The sequence below is a fragment of the Coloeus monedula genome (genome assembly GCF_965178545.1).
Source record: "Coloeus monedula genome assembly, chromosome: 1".
Classification (NCBI taxonomy): Eukaryota; Metazoa; Chordata; class Aves; order Passeriformes; family Corvidae; genus Coloeus; species Coloeus monedula.
The window spans coordinates 151344912-151361061 of NC_138781.1; the positions used below are offsets into that span (position 1 = coordinate 151344912).

Here is a 16150-nt window from a genome sequence, read left to right on the forward strand (position 1 = left end):
TAAAATAGCATCTTCCCCTTTCTCAGATTTTCCCTTTATGGTATTGATGTTATATATTGGGGTGCATTTATTTGTCCTTTTCTGAAAGAACAAGGGGGAACGTAACTTAAATGTTGTTCACTAATCTGTACCTTTGCTTGCCTTGAAGCTTTCTAGAGCAGTAACAAATATGTAGTAGATTATTTCTCCCCATTGCAGTAAAACTGCCCAGTTAAAATATTAAACCCCCACCAAAAAAAATCCCAGAGACCCCCACAACCTAATCTTTTAAAGTGAAGCTTTTTTCTATTGAAGTTAGCATTATACTATTGCACAGTAATAAAATAGAATATCTGGAGTTGGACAGGTCCCATAAGGATCATTAAGTCCAACTCTCTGCTCCTCCCAGGACTGCTTCAAGTAAACCATGTGCCTGGGAGCATTGTCCAGATGCTGCTTAAACTCTGTCAGGCTTGGTGCTGTGACCACTTCCCTGGGGAGCCTGGTCTAGTGGCCAACCATCCTTTCAGTGAAGAACCTTTTCCTAATGTTCCATCTGAACTTCCCCTGATGGGGAATGCTTTTGCATTTCTTTGTGTCCTGTCATTGGTCACCAGAGAGATCTGCACCTCCCCTTCTGCTGCCTCCCTTGAAGGTGTTTGATGTTCTTAGATAGCAGCACTCAAAACACGGACTCGAGGATGGGCTGTAGCAGTGCAGTGTAGATGGAACAGTCACCTCCTCAACCAGCTGGTGATGCTGTGCTTGGTACACCACAGGGCAGAGTTGGCCCATTTGGTTGCCAGGGCACACTTGAGTCACACTCAAGTTGCCATTAATCCAAACCCCCCAATTTCTTTCCATGAGGAATGTTGGGAATAACAGTGCTATCTCAATTCCCTGGGCACAGTGCCACAGCTGTGTCACTGCTGTGGCTGTGCTGCCGTGAGAGCAGGGCCCAGCCTGGAGCTGGCTCTGGGATGGCAGCTGTTTCCACTGGAGCTGTGTCAGGGAAGCTGCTTCAGTTGTGGTGGGCGCAGAGCTGGGAGAGGATGGCGTCTTCTGTGAGTGGAAACCATTTCTCCTTGGTGCAGCTGGTGGAGCTACAGTGCCCTTCCTGCCTGCCAGCTGGTGCTGGCACTTCCTAAGGGATTCTTTTAAGGCAGGGAGGTGTGTGTGCCTGACATTTCTCCTGGCCCTGCCCAGGTTCCCTCAGCCATTGTGGCTCTTTCTGCTGCCCTGAGGTTCCCCTGGCCCAGGAACCCTCCCTGTGCCCCATGCTGGAGTGATCCTCTCCCCATGGTGCTGGCACAGAAGCTGCTCACCTCATCACTCCCCAAGAGCAGCAACAGTCATAAAATACTTGTATGTCTCTGGGATTTCTGTCCCCTCACTTGTAATACTTAATGGAGACTTAACAGACAAAAGTAACAGTACGGTGTGCCATGAGAAACACTTCCACTTGCTCACTATGTACAAATTGATAGACTCCAAATACTTAATTTTGAAATGGTGTATTTAGAAGACTCCAAATACTTAATTTTGAAATGGTGTATTTAGAGGAGGATAAAATTAGAAGGTTTTAGGATTCAAAGATGAAAATGAGTGTCATGGAAAGACTCTCTAAAATCATTCAGCAGAAATGAACATGAGAATATACCCTAAAACAAATCATAGTTTTATTCTTCATCTATTTTCACCTTGTTAAAATACTCCTTGTATTTATAAGCCTTTTCATATAAAGAGGAAAGCCCTATATATCTTTTCTTCTGTGATTTCATTCTCTTTTTATTTAGGATTTTTTGGAAGCAATCTTCCAGATTACCAGAGATCAGAGATTATGATGTTCATTATGAGCAAAGTTCCTGTTTTGGGGACAACTTCACAAATACTGGATCCCAGTCACCTTGGGTTTGTATATCCTACATTCATAAATTTCTAATTAAAAATCTAGATTTTAGAATCCTGATAAGAAGTAAAAAACATTAAGAAAAGTGAAATGCAAATTTTTGCTCTTTAGGGGCTGTATTGAATGCTATGTAGAACCAAGTTACACACAGTGTCAGCAACATGAATTCAACGTACAGGCATGTTATTGATAGAAAATACCTGATTGGAATGCAGTTTACTTTGCACTAAAACACTCTTTCTCTCTGCATCTGTACAAATATTTCTGCAATTATGTACTATATAGTTGTTAATTCCATAACTTTTTGTGTGTTTTGCTAATGAGAGAAATTTAATTATAAATACATTCAAATAGCTGCATAATTTAAAAACTATTTTTAAGGGTTTTTCTTAATTCTGTACGAGTTGACTTCAGATTATGAAGTAACTGCAGAAATTCCAGTGAGTTTTGGATTTTCCTTATCTCTTTAGAAATAGGAAAAAGCTGTGAGTGGGCAGACTTAATAAACCCACAATTTAAAAGTCGCCCTACACTGAATACTTTTCCCTGTGACATGAATAACTTTGTTTAAAAGACTGCATTTCCTCAGTATGGGGAAGTCACTGAAAAGGCTGCAGCTGTTCTTTCCAGATGGACATGGACACTGCACCACATAAGTGATCCACTACTAGGTTAAGTAGGAAATCATTGTCATTCTCCAGCTTCTTGGTAGCTTTTCATACAGTATCTTTGCAGTATGGAATGCTATTCCATGGAAGATACAAATCTGTCTGTGCCAGGCAGTTGTCACTCATTATGGAGGTATTTGAAGAAAGAATCCATATGAAATTCTCTACTTGGATTAACAGCTGGGGGTGGTGGTTGTTTGTCTTTTAACTGTACAGTTTTCCATTTATGAAATTCTGCATAAATATATGCCTGAGCAGTGTGTTAGTATGATCTGCATATGTCACTCTGAACAAAGAAGGCTTTCTGAGTGCTGATAAAGTCTTGCATTACTTGAAATTTTGGTTTCTGCATTTGAATGATGCAACAGCCAGGATTATAGCCCATTAAGACAGAAGTTTCCACTGTTAAGTGGAGGCCAGCTTTTGTGAAGAGGGTTGATCTTCCTTTACGCTATTTAATGGACAAAATGACTTGTACCTTTTTTACTTTCCTGAAAGAATCTCTTTGAATGGAGCAATTTATTTATTCCAAGTCCACTTTTATCTCCTAAGGTCTTGCAAGAAGAGTGACTATATACCATTAGCTATTTGGCTACTTTTAGTACCTGTAGAAGGGAAATGAAAACAGATGAAGAACAGGTCAAGTAGTGTTTCATGTGCCTTCCTGTGATATGAAAACTGAGGAGTCTTTCAGTTTTTCCTACTGATTTTGCAGATAACTTTTTTTCTCAACGTTTTGGGGTCTGACTTAAAGAAGAAGTGTGCTCGTTTCTTAGAAGACTCAATTGCATTTTAATCCAGAAGAAATTTTTAGTGCAGATGCTTTTGGAAATAGTCAAGCTTGTAGTAGTTGAAAATTTTAGAGATTTTTGAGTAAAACGTGAAAATTTAGATCTGCTTCACATACACAATTTACTGTTTTCTTCAATATCACGTGCTCTGTTTTGAAGCCTTCCTGTAAACCTGTCTTTCAAAAGCATTTAGTTACTGCAGCTCAGTTAGAGATATTTTCCCTTTATCTGTGATCATCCAGCATCCCTTCTAAGACTGCTGTATTCACTTGTCAAAAATGAGAATGATGTCTAGAGTAGAATAATATTTCAAAGATAAGCAAGAAAACCTAATTTGCAACTTTTTTTTTCCAATTTTAGAGATTTGGGAACCAGGAGAATTCAAATCATGTTATTGAGATCTTTACTTATGGTAAGCTTTCTGAGATTAGTATACTATGTTATAAACACACAGTGTTTCACTATATGTATATGTTTACATATAAAAGTATAGTATAACAACTCTGGATTATGAAAATAAACATGCATTCATATTGCATAGACCTGTAATTCTATTGTGTAATATTGTGAAAGCATTTTCCCAATTTACATTACAAACAGCGCAGGAAATACGCCTCCGTCCCTTAGAGCACTTCAGTGAATGTCAGTTATAACTGGATCTTCAGATCCAAAAGAACATCATAGAGTAGGTTGAGTTCTGCCAGCAATACTTGGCAACATCAAAGTGAAATCACTTTTATCTCTGAGCGTGGAAAAGTGGCAATTAGTAGAATGGCCATTATTTTTAAAACCGTAGGAATGGATGCCTGTCTCCAGGCCATCAGAACCTCAGACACTGTTGTTCTTTCCTTCCTAATGTTTCCCAAGTTTCTTTTAAGGTGTGATTGAATTTTTTATCACAAATACATTTTTCAGCTGTAAACCTTCAAAGAGTATTTCTGGAAATAGACCCAGATGGCAAGAATCAGAAAGTGGGTAGTAAAGGCGGCTCTTGCTAGTAGAATCCTGGCCTGTTTTGCTGCAGAAGCTGAAAACTGTTCAGTGACTCAAATTGGGGAAATGGCATAAAGAATGACTAAAGCAGAAGAATGCCCTCCTGGAAAATGAGTTTCTATCCCTGCTTTGACATGAAACTCGTGTATGGTGTTAGGCAAATAGATTGAATCGTTCTTGGCTTGTCCAAATCTGAAATGTTAGACTTTGGTTTGCAAAAGAGCTGGGCATTCACAGTTGCAATTTAAAGATAGAAAACTTGTTAGGAAGGATCTCAGGTGGTCATTTTGCACATTGTCTTCATTAAACATAGACTCAGGTATGTCTAAACTGTTCTTGACAATATTCATCTCACCAGTCTTAAAATTCCATTAAAATAGGTAAGAATTGTTCTAATGATTTTGGGTGCTACGTAGCCTGTAAGTATGCTTTAAGGGAGTCGAACTGTACATGTGGAAGGGATTCAACATTTTGGAGACTGAATTTTGGATTGTATCCTCTTTCAGATTATGGAAGTAAAATCCCATCATGGCACAAAGGTGTGAAAGTCACTGTTCTGGTGCTTAATGAATTACTAATGAATAGATAAATATTTGGAAAAAATTTATCATTGTACATCATGTATTCTTTACAAAAGAATAATAGTTCATAACACAATTAGTCTGTTGTCATGCACACACACAGGCAGACAAGCTAATGCTGTATAGGCAGGTGAAATCTGGCACTGCATTAAAAGTGTGCATTTAGATTTGCAGCTTTGCTGCTTGTAATATCAGTCATTTTCCATTTTCAGAATGATTGATCAGATACCTTCCTGTCCCCTGGTGCTCCTGTGCCAGCCACATCCCAGAGGCACCAGGGACCACCCAGTCACTCACTCACTCTGCCCCAGGGGCATGGGGGAGAGAATCAGAATGGGGCCAGAGAGAAAAGTAGGTTGAGATGAAGACAGTTTAGTAAGTAAAGAAAGGAAACCAAGAAAAACAAAACCAAGAAACGAGGAAAAGAAGTAATAATAAAATAAAACAAAACCCCCACATAAAACCCAGTTGTTCACTACAAGCGAACCGATACCCAGCCCAGTCCCTGAGCAGTGGCAGCCCTCATAAAGTGCCTCCTGTTCTGCTGCTGAGCACGACACATTTTAGTATGGGATATCCCTCTAGAAGTGTGTAAGCCCTGCTCAGCAGTAGCTAAATCATCCCTGTGTTAGCAGCACTGGTTTGGTCACAAATTCAGTACACAGCTGCATCTGTGCTACTATCAAAAAAATGACCTATCCCAGCCAAAGCAAGTACAACACAGTTCACACGTAAAAGCTGTAAGGGTATGAAGTATATATAAGGAAGATACAATTATTATGTAAGTCTTAGATAAAAATGTTATTGCATTTATTATAATTAAATTTTGAATAATTTTGCTCCCCTTATCCTCAACAGGTTACATATAGTTCGCAGTTTCTGAATCCATTTTGGTTTTGAGACTAATGTTCTGGTAACCTCCATTTTAAGGGATGGTAAATTTTAAATATTTCTGACTGCTGTAAATGTTCAGCTCATTAATGTTTGAACTAGTAGTTAGGTAGAAGTTTGCTTTAATTAAAAGTAATTGAATGAGACAAGTCAGAGGTAGTATTAATTTTTTAAGAAAAGCAAAAACAACACTATAGTACCAGATTTCTAAGAAAGTCATATTTGCTTGCATCATGTTTTGCACTAAAATAGTATCTGTAAACATTTAAGGTGTACATATAGGCCTTCATATCTCATTTTTTATTTCACATGAGCTTACTCTACCATGTATGAACAGCTAATAACCTGAAATAGAAAAATCTCTTTTGTAATTATCTACTGGAATTACTATCATCTTCATTTTATGCCCTGCAACTTTTCATAGGCCATATAAAAAAACAGAAATCATGTCTTCATTTTTTGATTCTGGGTGTGTTTCTAAAGAAAGAATCCTGAAAAATACTTTTATCATGAGGGAGTTAATTTGAAAACGTGTGCTAAAGTTCTTCCAAATTCATACTGAGATCAGGAATTTTCAAAATTAATACAATACTTCAGTTTGAATCCACCTTGCCGATGCCAAAGCAAACCCACTAAAAGGTGAGTGACAGCTGCAATTAATTCTTATAGTGCAGTAATGACACATTAATTTTACTTGCAACAATGAACAGGTGACTTCAGGATACAAAGCCACAACAATAAGTAATGCACTTCCTGCCCCCTTTCTGGACCCGTTGCTGTCTCCTTCTCTCATGGAAGACTCCGAGCTGAGGCAGCTGGTCCTGGAAATCCTGCACAACCTCATCGATCGGCACGACAACAGAGCCAAGCTCAGAGGGATAAGGTACTGCATTTTATTTATTGGCCTACTGGAAATTCCAGTTCATTACCTGAAAGACAAGTACTGTTGATTTTTAAATGTCTTTGCTAATATGAATTATTAATGCACTGTTTTGCTAAATGTACAGTTCTCAGTGTCATTTATTGATGGCAAGTGTTTTACAGGTAAGCCTTAGAGCACAGCATTTAAATGACCATTACAAATATCTGCTCGTTTAGCTGTGGAAGAAAAAAAATCTTCTATTATGTAGATAAAAAAAATGTGATTGTCATAATTCTCTTTCTGGTTTTCCCTCTTCAACTGAAATTTGAATATCCTTGTAAAGCATGGAATAATTAAAATGGGAATTGGCTCAAGATCTGTTTGAATAGCTCCTGTGTTCCACATTTTCTTCCTTTCCAACTTTTTTGTTGTTTGTTGTTGCTAAAACAACACATTTCTTTCATTTGTAGAATAATACCAGATGTTTCTGATCTAAAGATAAAACGAGACAAGATTTCAAGGCAAGACGTGAGCTTCATGAAAAAGGTAATAGACTAAAACATCACTTTTGTATTTAGAAATAAGATAAAAGTAATTGAACCAGTGGTTTTGCTTTTCTTCTACAGCTGTGGTTTTGCAACAAGTCACAAAGATCAGTTTCAAATTATTGTAATCATATGACAGTGATTTCAATGTTGAGCTGCTCTAGATTCTTGAAAGATGATTCCATGCAATAAAATTTTAATTTATGTCTTCAGTTAAAACCTTTATGTACATGAAATTAGAACAGTGTATGTCTAAACCATGATTGTGAAAAGACCTCCCTGTTGTTAGATCCCTGTGCAGCATTTAATTTTTTTTCAGTAGTAGTTTTTCACTTGTATGGCTTTTATTTTGCTGTATTTTTAGACAATTTTGTACTTAGAAATCTTTTTATAGCTGTGCTCCAGGGACTTAAGTTTTATGTTTTAGGTAAAGATGTCAAAGAAAGTTAACTTTGCACAAAAAATCCATCTTCTTAAAAGATTGTTTTCACAGAACTTTGTGCCAGATGACTTCTGAGTATATTTGGTTCTAAAGAAAACAGGGGTTTTTTGGATGATACTTACATGGAGTGAAATTACTTACAGTAAACACCTTGGTTTTATGTGGGAAAAATACATAAAGCTATTACTCTGCTCTGTCATTCCTGGCTGTGGTTTATCTGTGTAGGTATGTTTGTAAACAAAAAAAGGTAAATTACTGAAATAGGCAAAAATACTACGTATGTAATAATATGCAAACTAGAGTTGTACAGCATTCAAATAATGTTGCAAGATAAATGTTCTTGCTAAGTTAGTCCAGTTAATATTTCCAGTACAACTGGAATAATACAAATATAAAAAATACTCCAACATTGGCAATTATTAATAATATGTCTTTAAAAAAGTGAATTGAATTTTAATTCATTGATATCTATGATTTTACGCAGTTTGGACAGGATGTATTTACTGATTTTGCTAGATGAAAGTTGTCAATGTCAAGCTAAATATTTGAATTGTTAATACTGATCTGAAAAAAAGGCAGAAGAGGAAAAGAGATTCTTCACAGGTCAAGAAAAAATCATACAGGCTTCTAAAAAATGTGTTAACTCTGGGAAATGGAGTCATTCAAGGATTATCTGTGTGATACTGTTTCAGGTGCATATCATAAGTAAAATGTTACTCACCTGGTGTAGATGTGCATGTTAGCAGCCTGCTCTTCCCAGATTCTTTGCATAATCAAAGGAGAGGGATGAGGCATCTCCAGAAGTCCATTAAGATCTGGGTGACCACTTAAGCTTGTTTGATACTATATGAGGACCCTGAAGCAGTTGTATACCATACCCAGCTGGAATGGAACCAGACATAGGCACAAAACTCTTCATCTCTGACCACTTTCTCAATTTCTTTCTATCCTTTCTTTGAAGGGAAATATTTAACTTCTTGCCTTTTCCAGTCTTCTAGAAAGATACATATTGAGAAAATGCACATAATCATTTATTTTCCTATTTAAGGCAATTCTAAATCAGTGGGATAAAAAATTTCGTTACTTTTGTTTTCCAAATATACTGGATCTTTAAACAGCTGACCTGCTGATTTCATAGTAGCTTCTGTGCTTTGCTAATATCTCTGTTTCCCTATTTTCTAAATACATGTGTTAGAACAACTATTTGATTTAGAGGTATTGAAAAGACCAACAACATCATCATTATTTCTTAAGTAAATATGTCCTGTTTGAAAAAGAGAGGTTAAAAATCACTTTTCTTCCTCCTTCTAGAGCTGAATTAGTACCTCTAGAGTTAGTCTTGAGATCTTGAAAATTGGGTCAGCTGATACAGGCTTGCACCCACCCCTCCACAGATTAAGAATGCTGGGGTGGTAGTGAGTTGTGTGTTGCATACAACACCTGCTGCTTATCCTGTGTTTCTTGTGTTTGCATTTTTCTGCAGCCTCCCTGCATACATTGGTAAATGAGCCCTGCTCACCTTCTGAAACACCTTCTAGGAGAATTATTTCTTGGTTTGCTGTTCGAGGGCTGTTGCTTAATGAACAAATTCGATGTCTTCACAAGGATAAGACTTGGAGCTTACTTGAATGTTCTTGAGAATGTTTCAAGATTACTTTTTGGTTTCTCCTTTTCATAAATGGACAAATTTTATTTTTTTTAATGTTTCAACAGGAAATTAATTCCAGCATCTGACACTGTGCAGTAATCGTGCAGTTCTCTGTATCATCTTCCCTATCTGTACCTTTCTGCATAAAATAGAACAGTACTGTGTTTATAAAGAAGCTGTTGTTAGAAATTTGAGGTCTTCCTTGTTAAGCATGTACTTGTTTGTGTATGTATCTATACACATGTATTTTACCCTTTTTTATTTTTTTAATTCTCCATCTAAATTGATCTAACATAAAAGTTGGCCCCATTTGGAGAGAGTTGGACTAGAATGCCTTCAAATATCCTTTCTAACCTAAATTATTCTATTATTTAATATGCATTTTCCCTTTTATGTCTTTTATAGCATGGTCAGCAGTTGTACAGACACATCTACTTAGGCTGCAAAGAAGAGGACAATGTCCAAAAAAACTTTGAACTGCTGTTTACATCTCTAGCTCTTACCACAATTGAACTGGCCAATGAAGAAGTGGTTATTGACCTCATTCGATTAGCTATTGCCTTGCAGGTATGAGGCTGTGTCGGGTTCATTGACTTACAATTCGTATTTGTAATTGGAGATGTGAAGAACTTGGGGGTTTTGTATATTGATCTTCAAATTGGAAATCTCATCATTTGGCCCAAACTTGATTGATCCACTAAGGAAGTGCACTTTGTACCTTCCACTTACTAATGGGGAAGCTTCATCTGATCAGTTTTCTGACAAACTTCCACAGCATATGCGGTTCAGGAAAAACAGCAGATGTGGAAATCTGTTGAAACATTTCTTAGAATCACTGATACTCATTAGCAGATTGTCAAGGTGTTCTCTCGACCTATGATCTTATGAGTTTTCTGTGTAAAGTGTATGGACTGTGTGCACCCAGGATGAAAACTTTTGTATAATTGGTTGGGAATAGTTACCAAACCAGGCTGTTTAATCTTACCTTGGAGTAAAATTCTGTCAGTGTCTTAGCAAGCTTTATTCCTTAACATTTCCTTAATAGGTTCAAATATTAACTCATCTGTGCATACAGTCCTCAGGGAAACTGGATAACTTACTAAGTTTATCTGTGTTGAAGTCAGAAATAAAGTAGTGCTAACATGTGCCCTGGAAATTTGATGAAATCAGCCTCTGTATTCCCAGTTCACTCTGTCATTAACTTTATTCCCAAATGTGCAGCTGCACTATGAAACATCTGAAATGCAGTGTGCATCCTTAATTTTAAAATATGTCATTGAACCAAATCTTTACTTGATGGAAATGACATTAGGAGTTCTACTAGAGCAAAAATAATGCAATCTGAATAAATAATAGAAGTGCTAATATGCAGTAAATATTTCCCTTTATTGTGCCATATCTATGATTCACACTGGTGATCTTTATTATCAAACTGCTCTTTCTAAATTTCCTGAGAAAATGTTATGATCAACATGTGATAAGGACAAGAAACTACCAGTCATTGACTTGTACTTCCTTTCTGAGAAACAGGATTTTGGGTTGAGTAAATTTATTTCTCTTCATAATGGTTGAATCTTTTAAGCTCTCTAACTTCAGATCAGTATATTCCTAATTCAGGAGTGAGCTAAAAGACAAGAGTTTTAAGATGAGAGATATCAAATGTTTAGTAATAGCAGATAAACATCACATGTCAGCTAGTGTTACCAAATGATAAATGTGACTTCCATATATTCAGGACAGTCTGGTAACTTTGGAAAACATAATGCTACCCCTTATATTTCAGGACATTGCCATCATCAATGAGGATAATCTGCCAATGTTTAATCGTTGTGGTGTCATGGCATTGGTTGCAGCCTATCTAAACTTCCTGAGTCAGATGATTGCAGTTCCTGCCTTTTGTCAGCATGTCAGCAAGGTAACATGGTTAAATAATTCAGGTCATTTAGAACAGTACACATTCTACTGTAAAATCAGTAAATAACTTGTTTCAAGTAATTGCTTGTGGTGCTGATCTCCTGTATTTGTGTCCACTGACATTGTTCTTGATCTTCAGTCTCTCATGGCATTACTGCTGACTCCTAAAATTATAAACAAAATAGTCTTCTCTCAAGGTACAGCATTTTTATTTTGCTTATGGTACCATATATAATGGGCCAAAACCCCATCTGGTATAAGACTTTACAGCCCAACTGTCTTTTGAAAAACAGTATTGACATGCACAAGACCATGAGAACCAGATTTTTAGTCTAAAGGGTGAGAGCCACAGTCTCTTTCCCTGGTTAAAAGAAATCCTAAATGTCTCATTTCTCCTGAGGTAGATGTTAGTGAAGGTTAGGTATTAAAGAAAACAACTATGGAACTACTCCATTTGTACTATTTGTCTTGGGGTTTTTTTTCAGGTCATTGAAACCAGAAGTGTGGAAGCATCTTATTTTCTACCAGAAACAATTTTCAAAGACAAATGCGAGTAAGTAGATACAAAATGGGAATTAGTGGACAGTGAAGTCCCTATTTTCCTATTAAAAATCATACATCATTGAAAAATGTTACATATGTGAAAAAAACCCAGAGGTTTTATGGTGTTCTGGATAGGCAGAAGAAACCCAAGCATTAAAAGCATGTGCACTTACAGGGAAAAAAGAGGGTTTCAGGCTTTTTTATTGTAGTCAGAGGCATTTATGCACAGCAGGGTCCTCAGTGTGCTAACACAGCAAAATAAGTGTTCACTGAATCACAGAATGGGTGAGCCTGGTAGAGTTCTCTGGAGGTCATCTGGTCCAAGCCCCCTGCTTGAGCAGGGTCACGTAGAGCAGACTGTGCAGGACCACATCCAGATGCTTTGGAATATCACCAAGGATGGAGACTCCACAACCTCTCTGGGTAACCTGTGCCAGTGCTTGGTCACCTTCACCTTCACACAAAAAAGTGTTCACTGATGTTGAAACAGAACCTTCTGTGTTTCAATTTGTGCCCGTTGCCTCTGGTTCTGTCACAGAGCAGCACTGAAAGGTGCCTGGCTCTGCGGCCTTTCCACCTTCCCTCCCTTAAGGGATATGTACACACTGATGTGATCCAGCTTCTCTCTCCATGCTGAACTGGCTCAGCTCTTTCAGTCTTCACTGGAGAGATGCTCCAGCCCCATAATCCACCTTAGTGACCCTGTGGTGGGCTCTTTAAAGTAAGTCCATGTCCTGGTGAGCCATCTCCTGACTCAACACTCCAGTTGTGGCCTTACCAGAGCTGAATAAAGGGCAAGGATCTCCTCCCTCGACTGCTGGCAGTGCTCCTCCTGATGCAGGCCAGGATACCCTCAGTCTGTTTTTTCCACAAGGACACACTGCTGGCAAATGACAAATATTAGTACTAATTAATTAGTATTACTGTTTCTGTGCAGGGTTTTTTTTTTTATTTAACAGAGATCATATTCTCTCAAGATGTAGCAGAACAGGTGAAGAACATATTTCAAGTAAACAAGAAGTGTTAAAGTAATCTAAAACACTGCAGAGGTTTTCAATGGACTAATTTTAGGTGTATATTAATTCCTAAAAAACTAACCAGGCTTTATTTCAATCAAATCATTACCATTGACCCTTCTTGATTGCTCACAGACATAGGAAAAGTATTTTACTTAACCAACAAGTATCTATTGGTAGACAGTAACTTCAATATATGTTTTGACAGTCTTCCAAAATCCTTAGAGAAGGATGAAACAGATTTATTTTTCCTGACGAACAAGATTGCAGAATCATTAGGAGGCAGTGGATACAGTGTGGAAAGATTGTCAGTCCCATATGTGCCCCAGGTAACAGGTAAGTGGTGATTAGTAGCTACACCACCTAATACCAGTTATTAAGGATGTTTTCCTGATGTGTTGTGTGCCAGTGAAATGTAATGTGACTGCTTGGCAACAAAACCTAATCAGATAATTTTGTCTTCTCAAGGTGGTTTTTTTTCTCCTCATTAGCTACTGTATTATTGCTAAGAAGTTTCAACTATTTGTCCTTTTAAGATTTTTTTTTCCTTAAACAATGGAAGTGAGGCAGAAAGTCCTAGAACCCACTTTGACTCTTTTTAATGAAGTCTTGGCTTTCAAAAGAATACCTGTGCTAACTTGGTCTAGAAAATGAGGAATATGGAAGTCAGCTTATATTATCCTTTTTATGTAAATGTTGGATGAAAGATACTCTGTCCTTTTGCCATGGTCATGTGCTGATTTATTTGCCTTAGTTACATTCTTAATGAGCAGATGTTAATTTAAGCAAGAATGGGATGTTTTCCTCCATCAGATACCTATGCAAGCTTAGTGTCAAGTAACAGTGGAAATAAAGTGTTGCCTGAGGAAGGTTTGTGGGAGTTTGTGCTACACAGGCTGAGTGAATAATGTGAGAAGGACTAGCTAGTATGTGACATTCATGTGCTTTTGGCTTTTAATATATTTTCAACAGCCAATTGAGCAACTTACTGAACAAAATTGATTGAAGAATTTGTTTTCTTAACCGTGTGTGTTTTGTGGCTGTATATAACAGGTTGCTATTGTAAGAGACTAGGGGACACCCCAGCCCAAAGCATGGCCTTTTTAAAGTACCTAGCAGAAAAATATGATTTCTATGTTCTTTAGCTCACACATAGGAAAAACCAAAGTACATTTGAACAGTGAATGCCAGATGTGTTGTTCTTGCAGTCTGATTCAGAGACATTGCTGCCTGCTCTTGAATATCTCTTTTGGATAGTTGTGGGAGGAATTGAGTTCTCCAGACAGCAGGTGTGGTTTTGTCCCAAACACAAGCAGGCACATTAAGTGATACATTCCAACACAGCCACAGTGTCTGTTTTCTGTTGCTGGTTGTCTTCTTCTAAAAAGGATAATGTTTCTATACTTATTTCTTCTAGCATCTAAAAAACCGGTTAATGTTATATTTTAGTATTGGCAGAAGAGGTGGGCAGCAAGTAAGAAAATGTTACAGGCTTTGAATGAATGAGAATGGAGTGAGGAAGACAGCCTGCTTTGAAATTTAGGTTGAGCTTCTCCTAGAAACTCGGATATATTTGTACCCAAATGACCTCGCTAAGGTTTTTGTGTATACTTTGCTAAAAATGCATTCCCACACAGGAAGAGATGCAAGTTCTGACATCAAGATTAATTGAGTTTAGCTGCAAGTGTGTGATTAACTGCCTCTGCAGGTGATGAGAAATTGCCATATTTAATCCTAAATCTTAACATATGTGAGTCAGATGGGCTCGGGGATTTTGTAATCTTTTTGTAAAGAGCAGCAACCAAACTTGTTCCTTGACTGTTGCCATAGCTGGTTAAGTTCATTTATCTCTGATCCTGTGGAGTACTGAGCTTCCAAGGTTTTCATTTAACTAAATCAGGACCGAGTGAATATTGTGGAATTCCTAAGCTTTTCATTTTTTACTGCAATGAAATGTTGAATTTCTGCTATTAATGTTATAGTGTTGGAATGTAGTGTTTCAAAAGAGATCAATAATATTAGTAAAAAATGATCAATTTTTTATATATTTCTGTGAAATCTAGGGTTGAACCTAAAAAGTCAGTAAATATTTCATCTTAATTATTTCTGTTATTTCCAAATATCAGTGACATAATGCTTAACAACGACTTACAGACATAACTTTGTTGTCCTATCTTTGTTTCATGTCTTTATACTTCTTAACAGTTTGAAAGACATTCATATCTGCAAATTTTTACTTGTCTCTTTCTTACTTGGGGGAGGGAGAAAACTAATAATTTAAATGACTTTCAATCATTTTTTGTCTATACATATATATATATTTTTTTTTTTTAATTCAACTCTATTTCCATCAGGCAAAAAACCTCATAAATGCAAACACAAGTCGAAAGGTAAAAATGAGCTGTAGGTCAGCCTCCTCTCCTGCCTGTGGTGTGTCCCTATAGGATGTGCAGTCAAAAAATGCTTTTAGAAGGCCTAAAGACTTTTAGGCCAGAAATTGTGTTGTACTTAGTGGACTTAGTGGTTTGTTGCGCTTTTTTTTTTGTTTCTCTCCTTGACATGCCTGTAGCAATGTTAGCTGCTGTGAGGTTTGCTGTTGTGTTTACTCATGATTTGATGCTCTACAAAATGGTAGTTTCCTGTTTTGTTTTCCTGAGCAGGTAGTAGAGCTGTAGGTGTCATTTTTGTGATGGTGCTAATTACCTCTTTGAGTGACATTGTAAAAACCTGTAGAAAGTTGGAAGAAGCTCTCAGATGTTCAAAGAATTCATCTTAGTCACTGGCCATTCAGGATAATGACTGCACAAAGAATAGAGTCCCTCACCCAGGAAAAGGGGGACCTTAAAGGTCATCTAGTTCCAACCCCCTGCCATGGGCAAGGACACCTTCCACTAGAGCAGGTTGTTCCAAGCCCCATCCGACCTGGCCTTGAGCACTGCCAGGGATGGGGCGTCCACAGCTTCTCTGAGCAGCCTGTGCCAGTGCCACACCACCCTGACAGGAAAGAATTTCTTCCTAATATCTAATGCACATCTACCCCATTTTAGTTTGAAGCCACTGCCCCTTGTCAGAAGTGATGGATCCTGCCTCAGTCAATGAGGTGACACAGAGAGCTGCTCCCACTGTCCCTGGGCAATGGGGCCAAGGCTTCTGGGACAGCCTTGGCAGGGGCTGGGGCAATGGATGTTGGGGCTGCATCACTGTCCTCAAGCCCTTGGGCTCCTTTATGCATGTGGATGAACATCGTATCTTGTAAGAGAAAAAAATAGAAATTCTCACCATTTTTTACCCACTTAATATGTTGAAATTAGAGATATATGCGCATATTTCACATGAAGGTATAGTGAGGCATCCATTAAAAAAATGAA

General features: G+C 37.6%; 1 protein-coding gene across 4 annotated transcripts in view; it reads left to right on the forward strand.

Annotated features, from left to right (window-relative positions):
- EFR3A (EFR3 homolog A) overlaps nucleotides 1–16150 on the forward strand; it is a 77764-nt gene that overhangs the window by 50768 nt on the left and 10846 nt on the right. For all 4 annotated transcript variants that reach the window (XM_082295434.1, XM_082295436.1, XM_082295435.1 and 1 more), the window contains 8 exons: nucleotides 1776–1890; nucleotides 3708–3759; nucleotides 6523–6695; nucleotides 7145–7220; nucleotides 9715–9876; nucleotides 11093–11224; nucleotides 11709–11776; nucleotides 12991–13118. In XM_082295434.1, the coding sequence (XP_082151560.1) occupies nucleotides 1776–1890; nucleotides 3708–3759; nucleotides 6523–6695; nucleotides 7145–7220; nucleotides 9715–9876; nucleotides 11093–11224; nucleotides 11709–11776; nucleotides 12991–13118 (906 nt within the window). The remainder of the gene's footprint in view (nucleotides 1–1775; nucleotides 1891–3707; nucleotides 3760–6522; nucleotides 6696–7144; nucleotides 7221–9714; nucleotides 9877–11092; nucleotides 11225–11708; nucleotides 11777–12990; nucleotides 13119–16150) is intronic.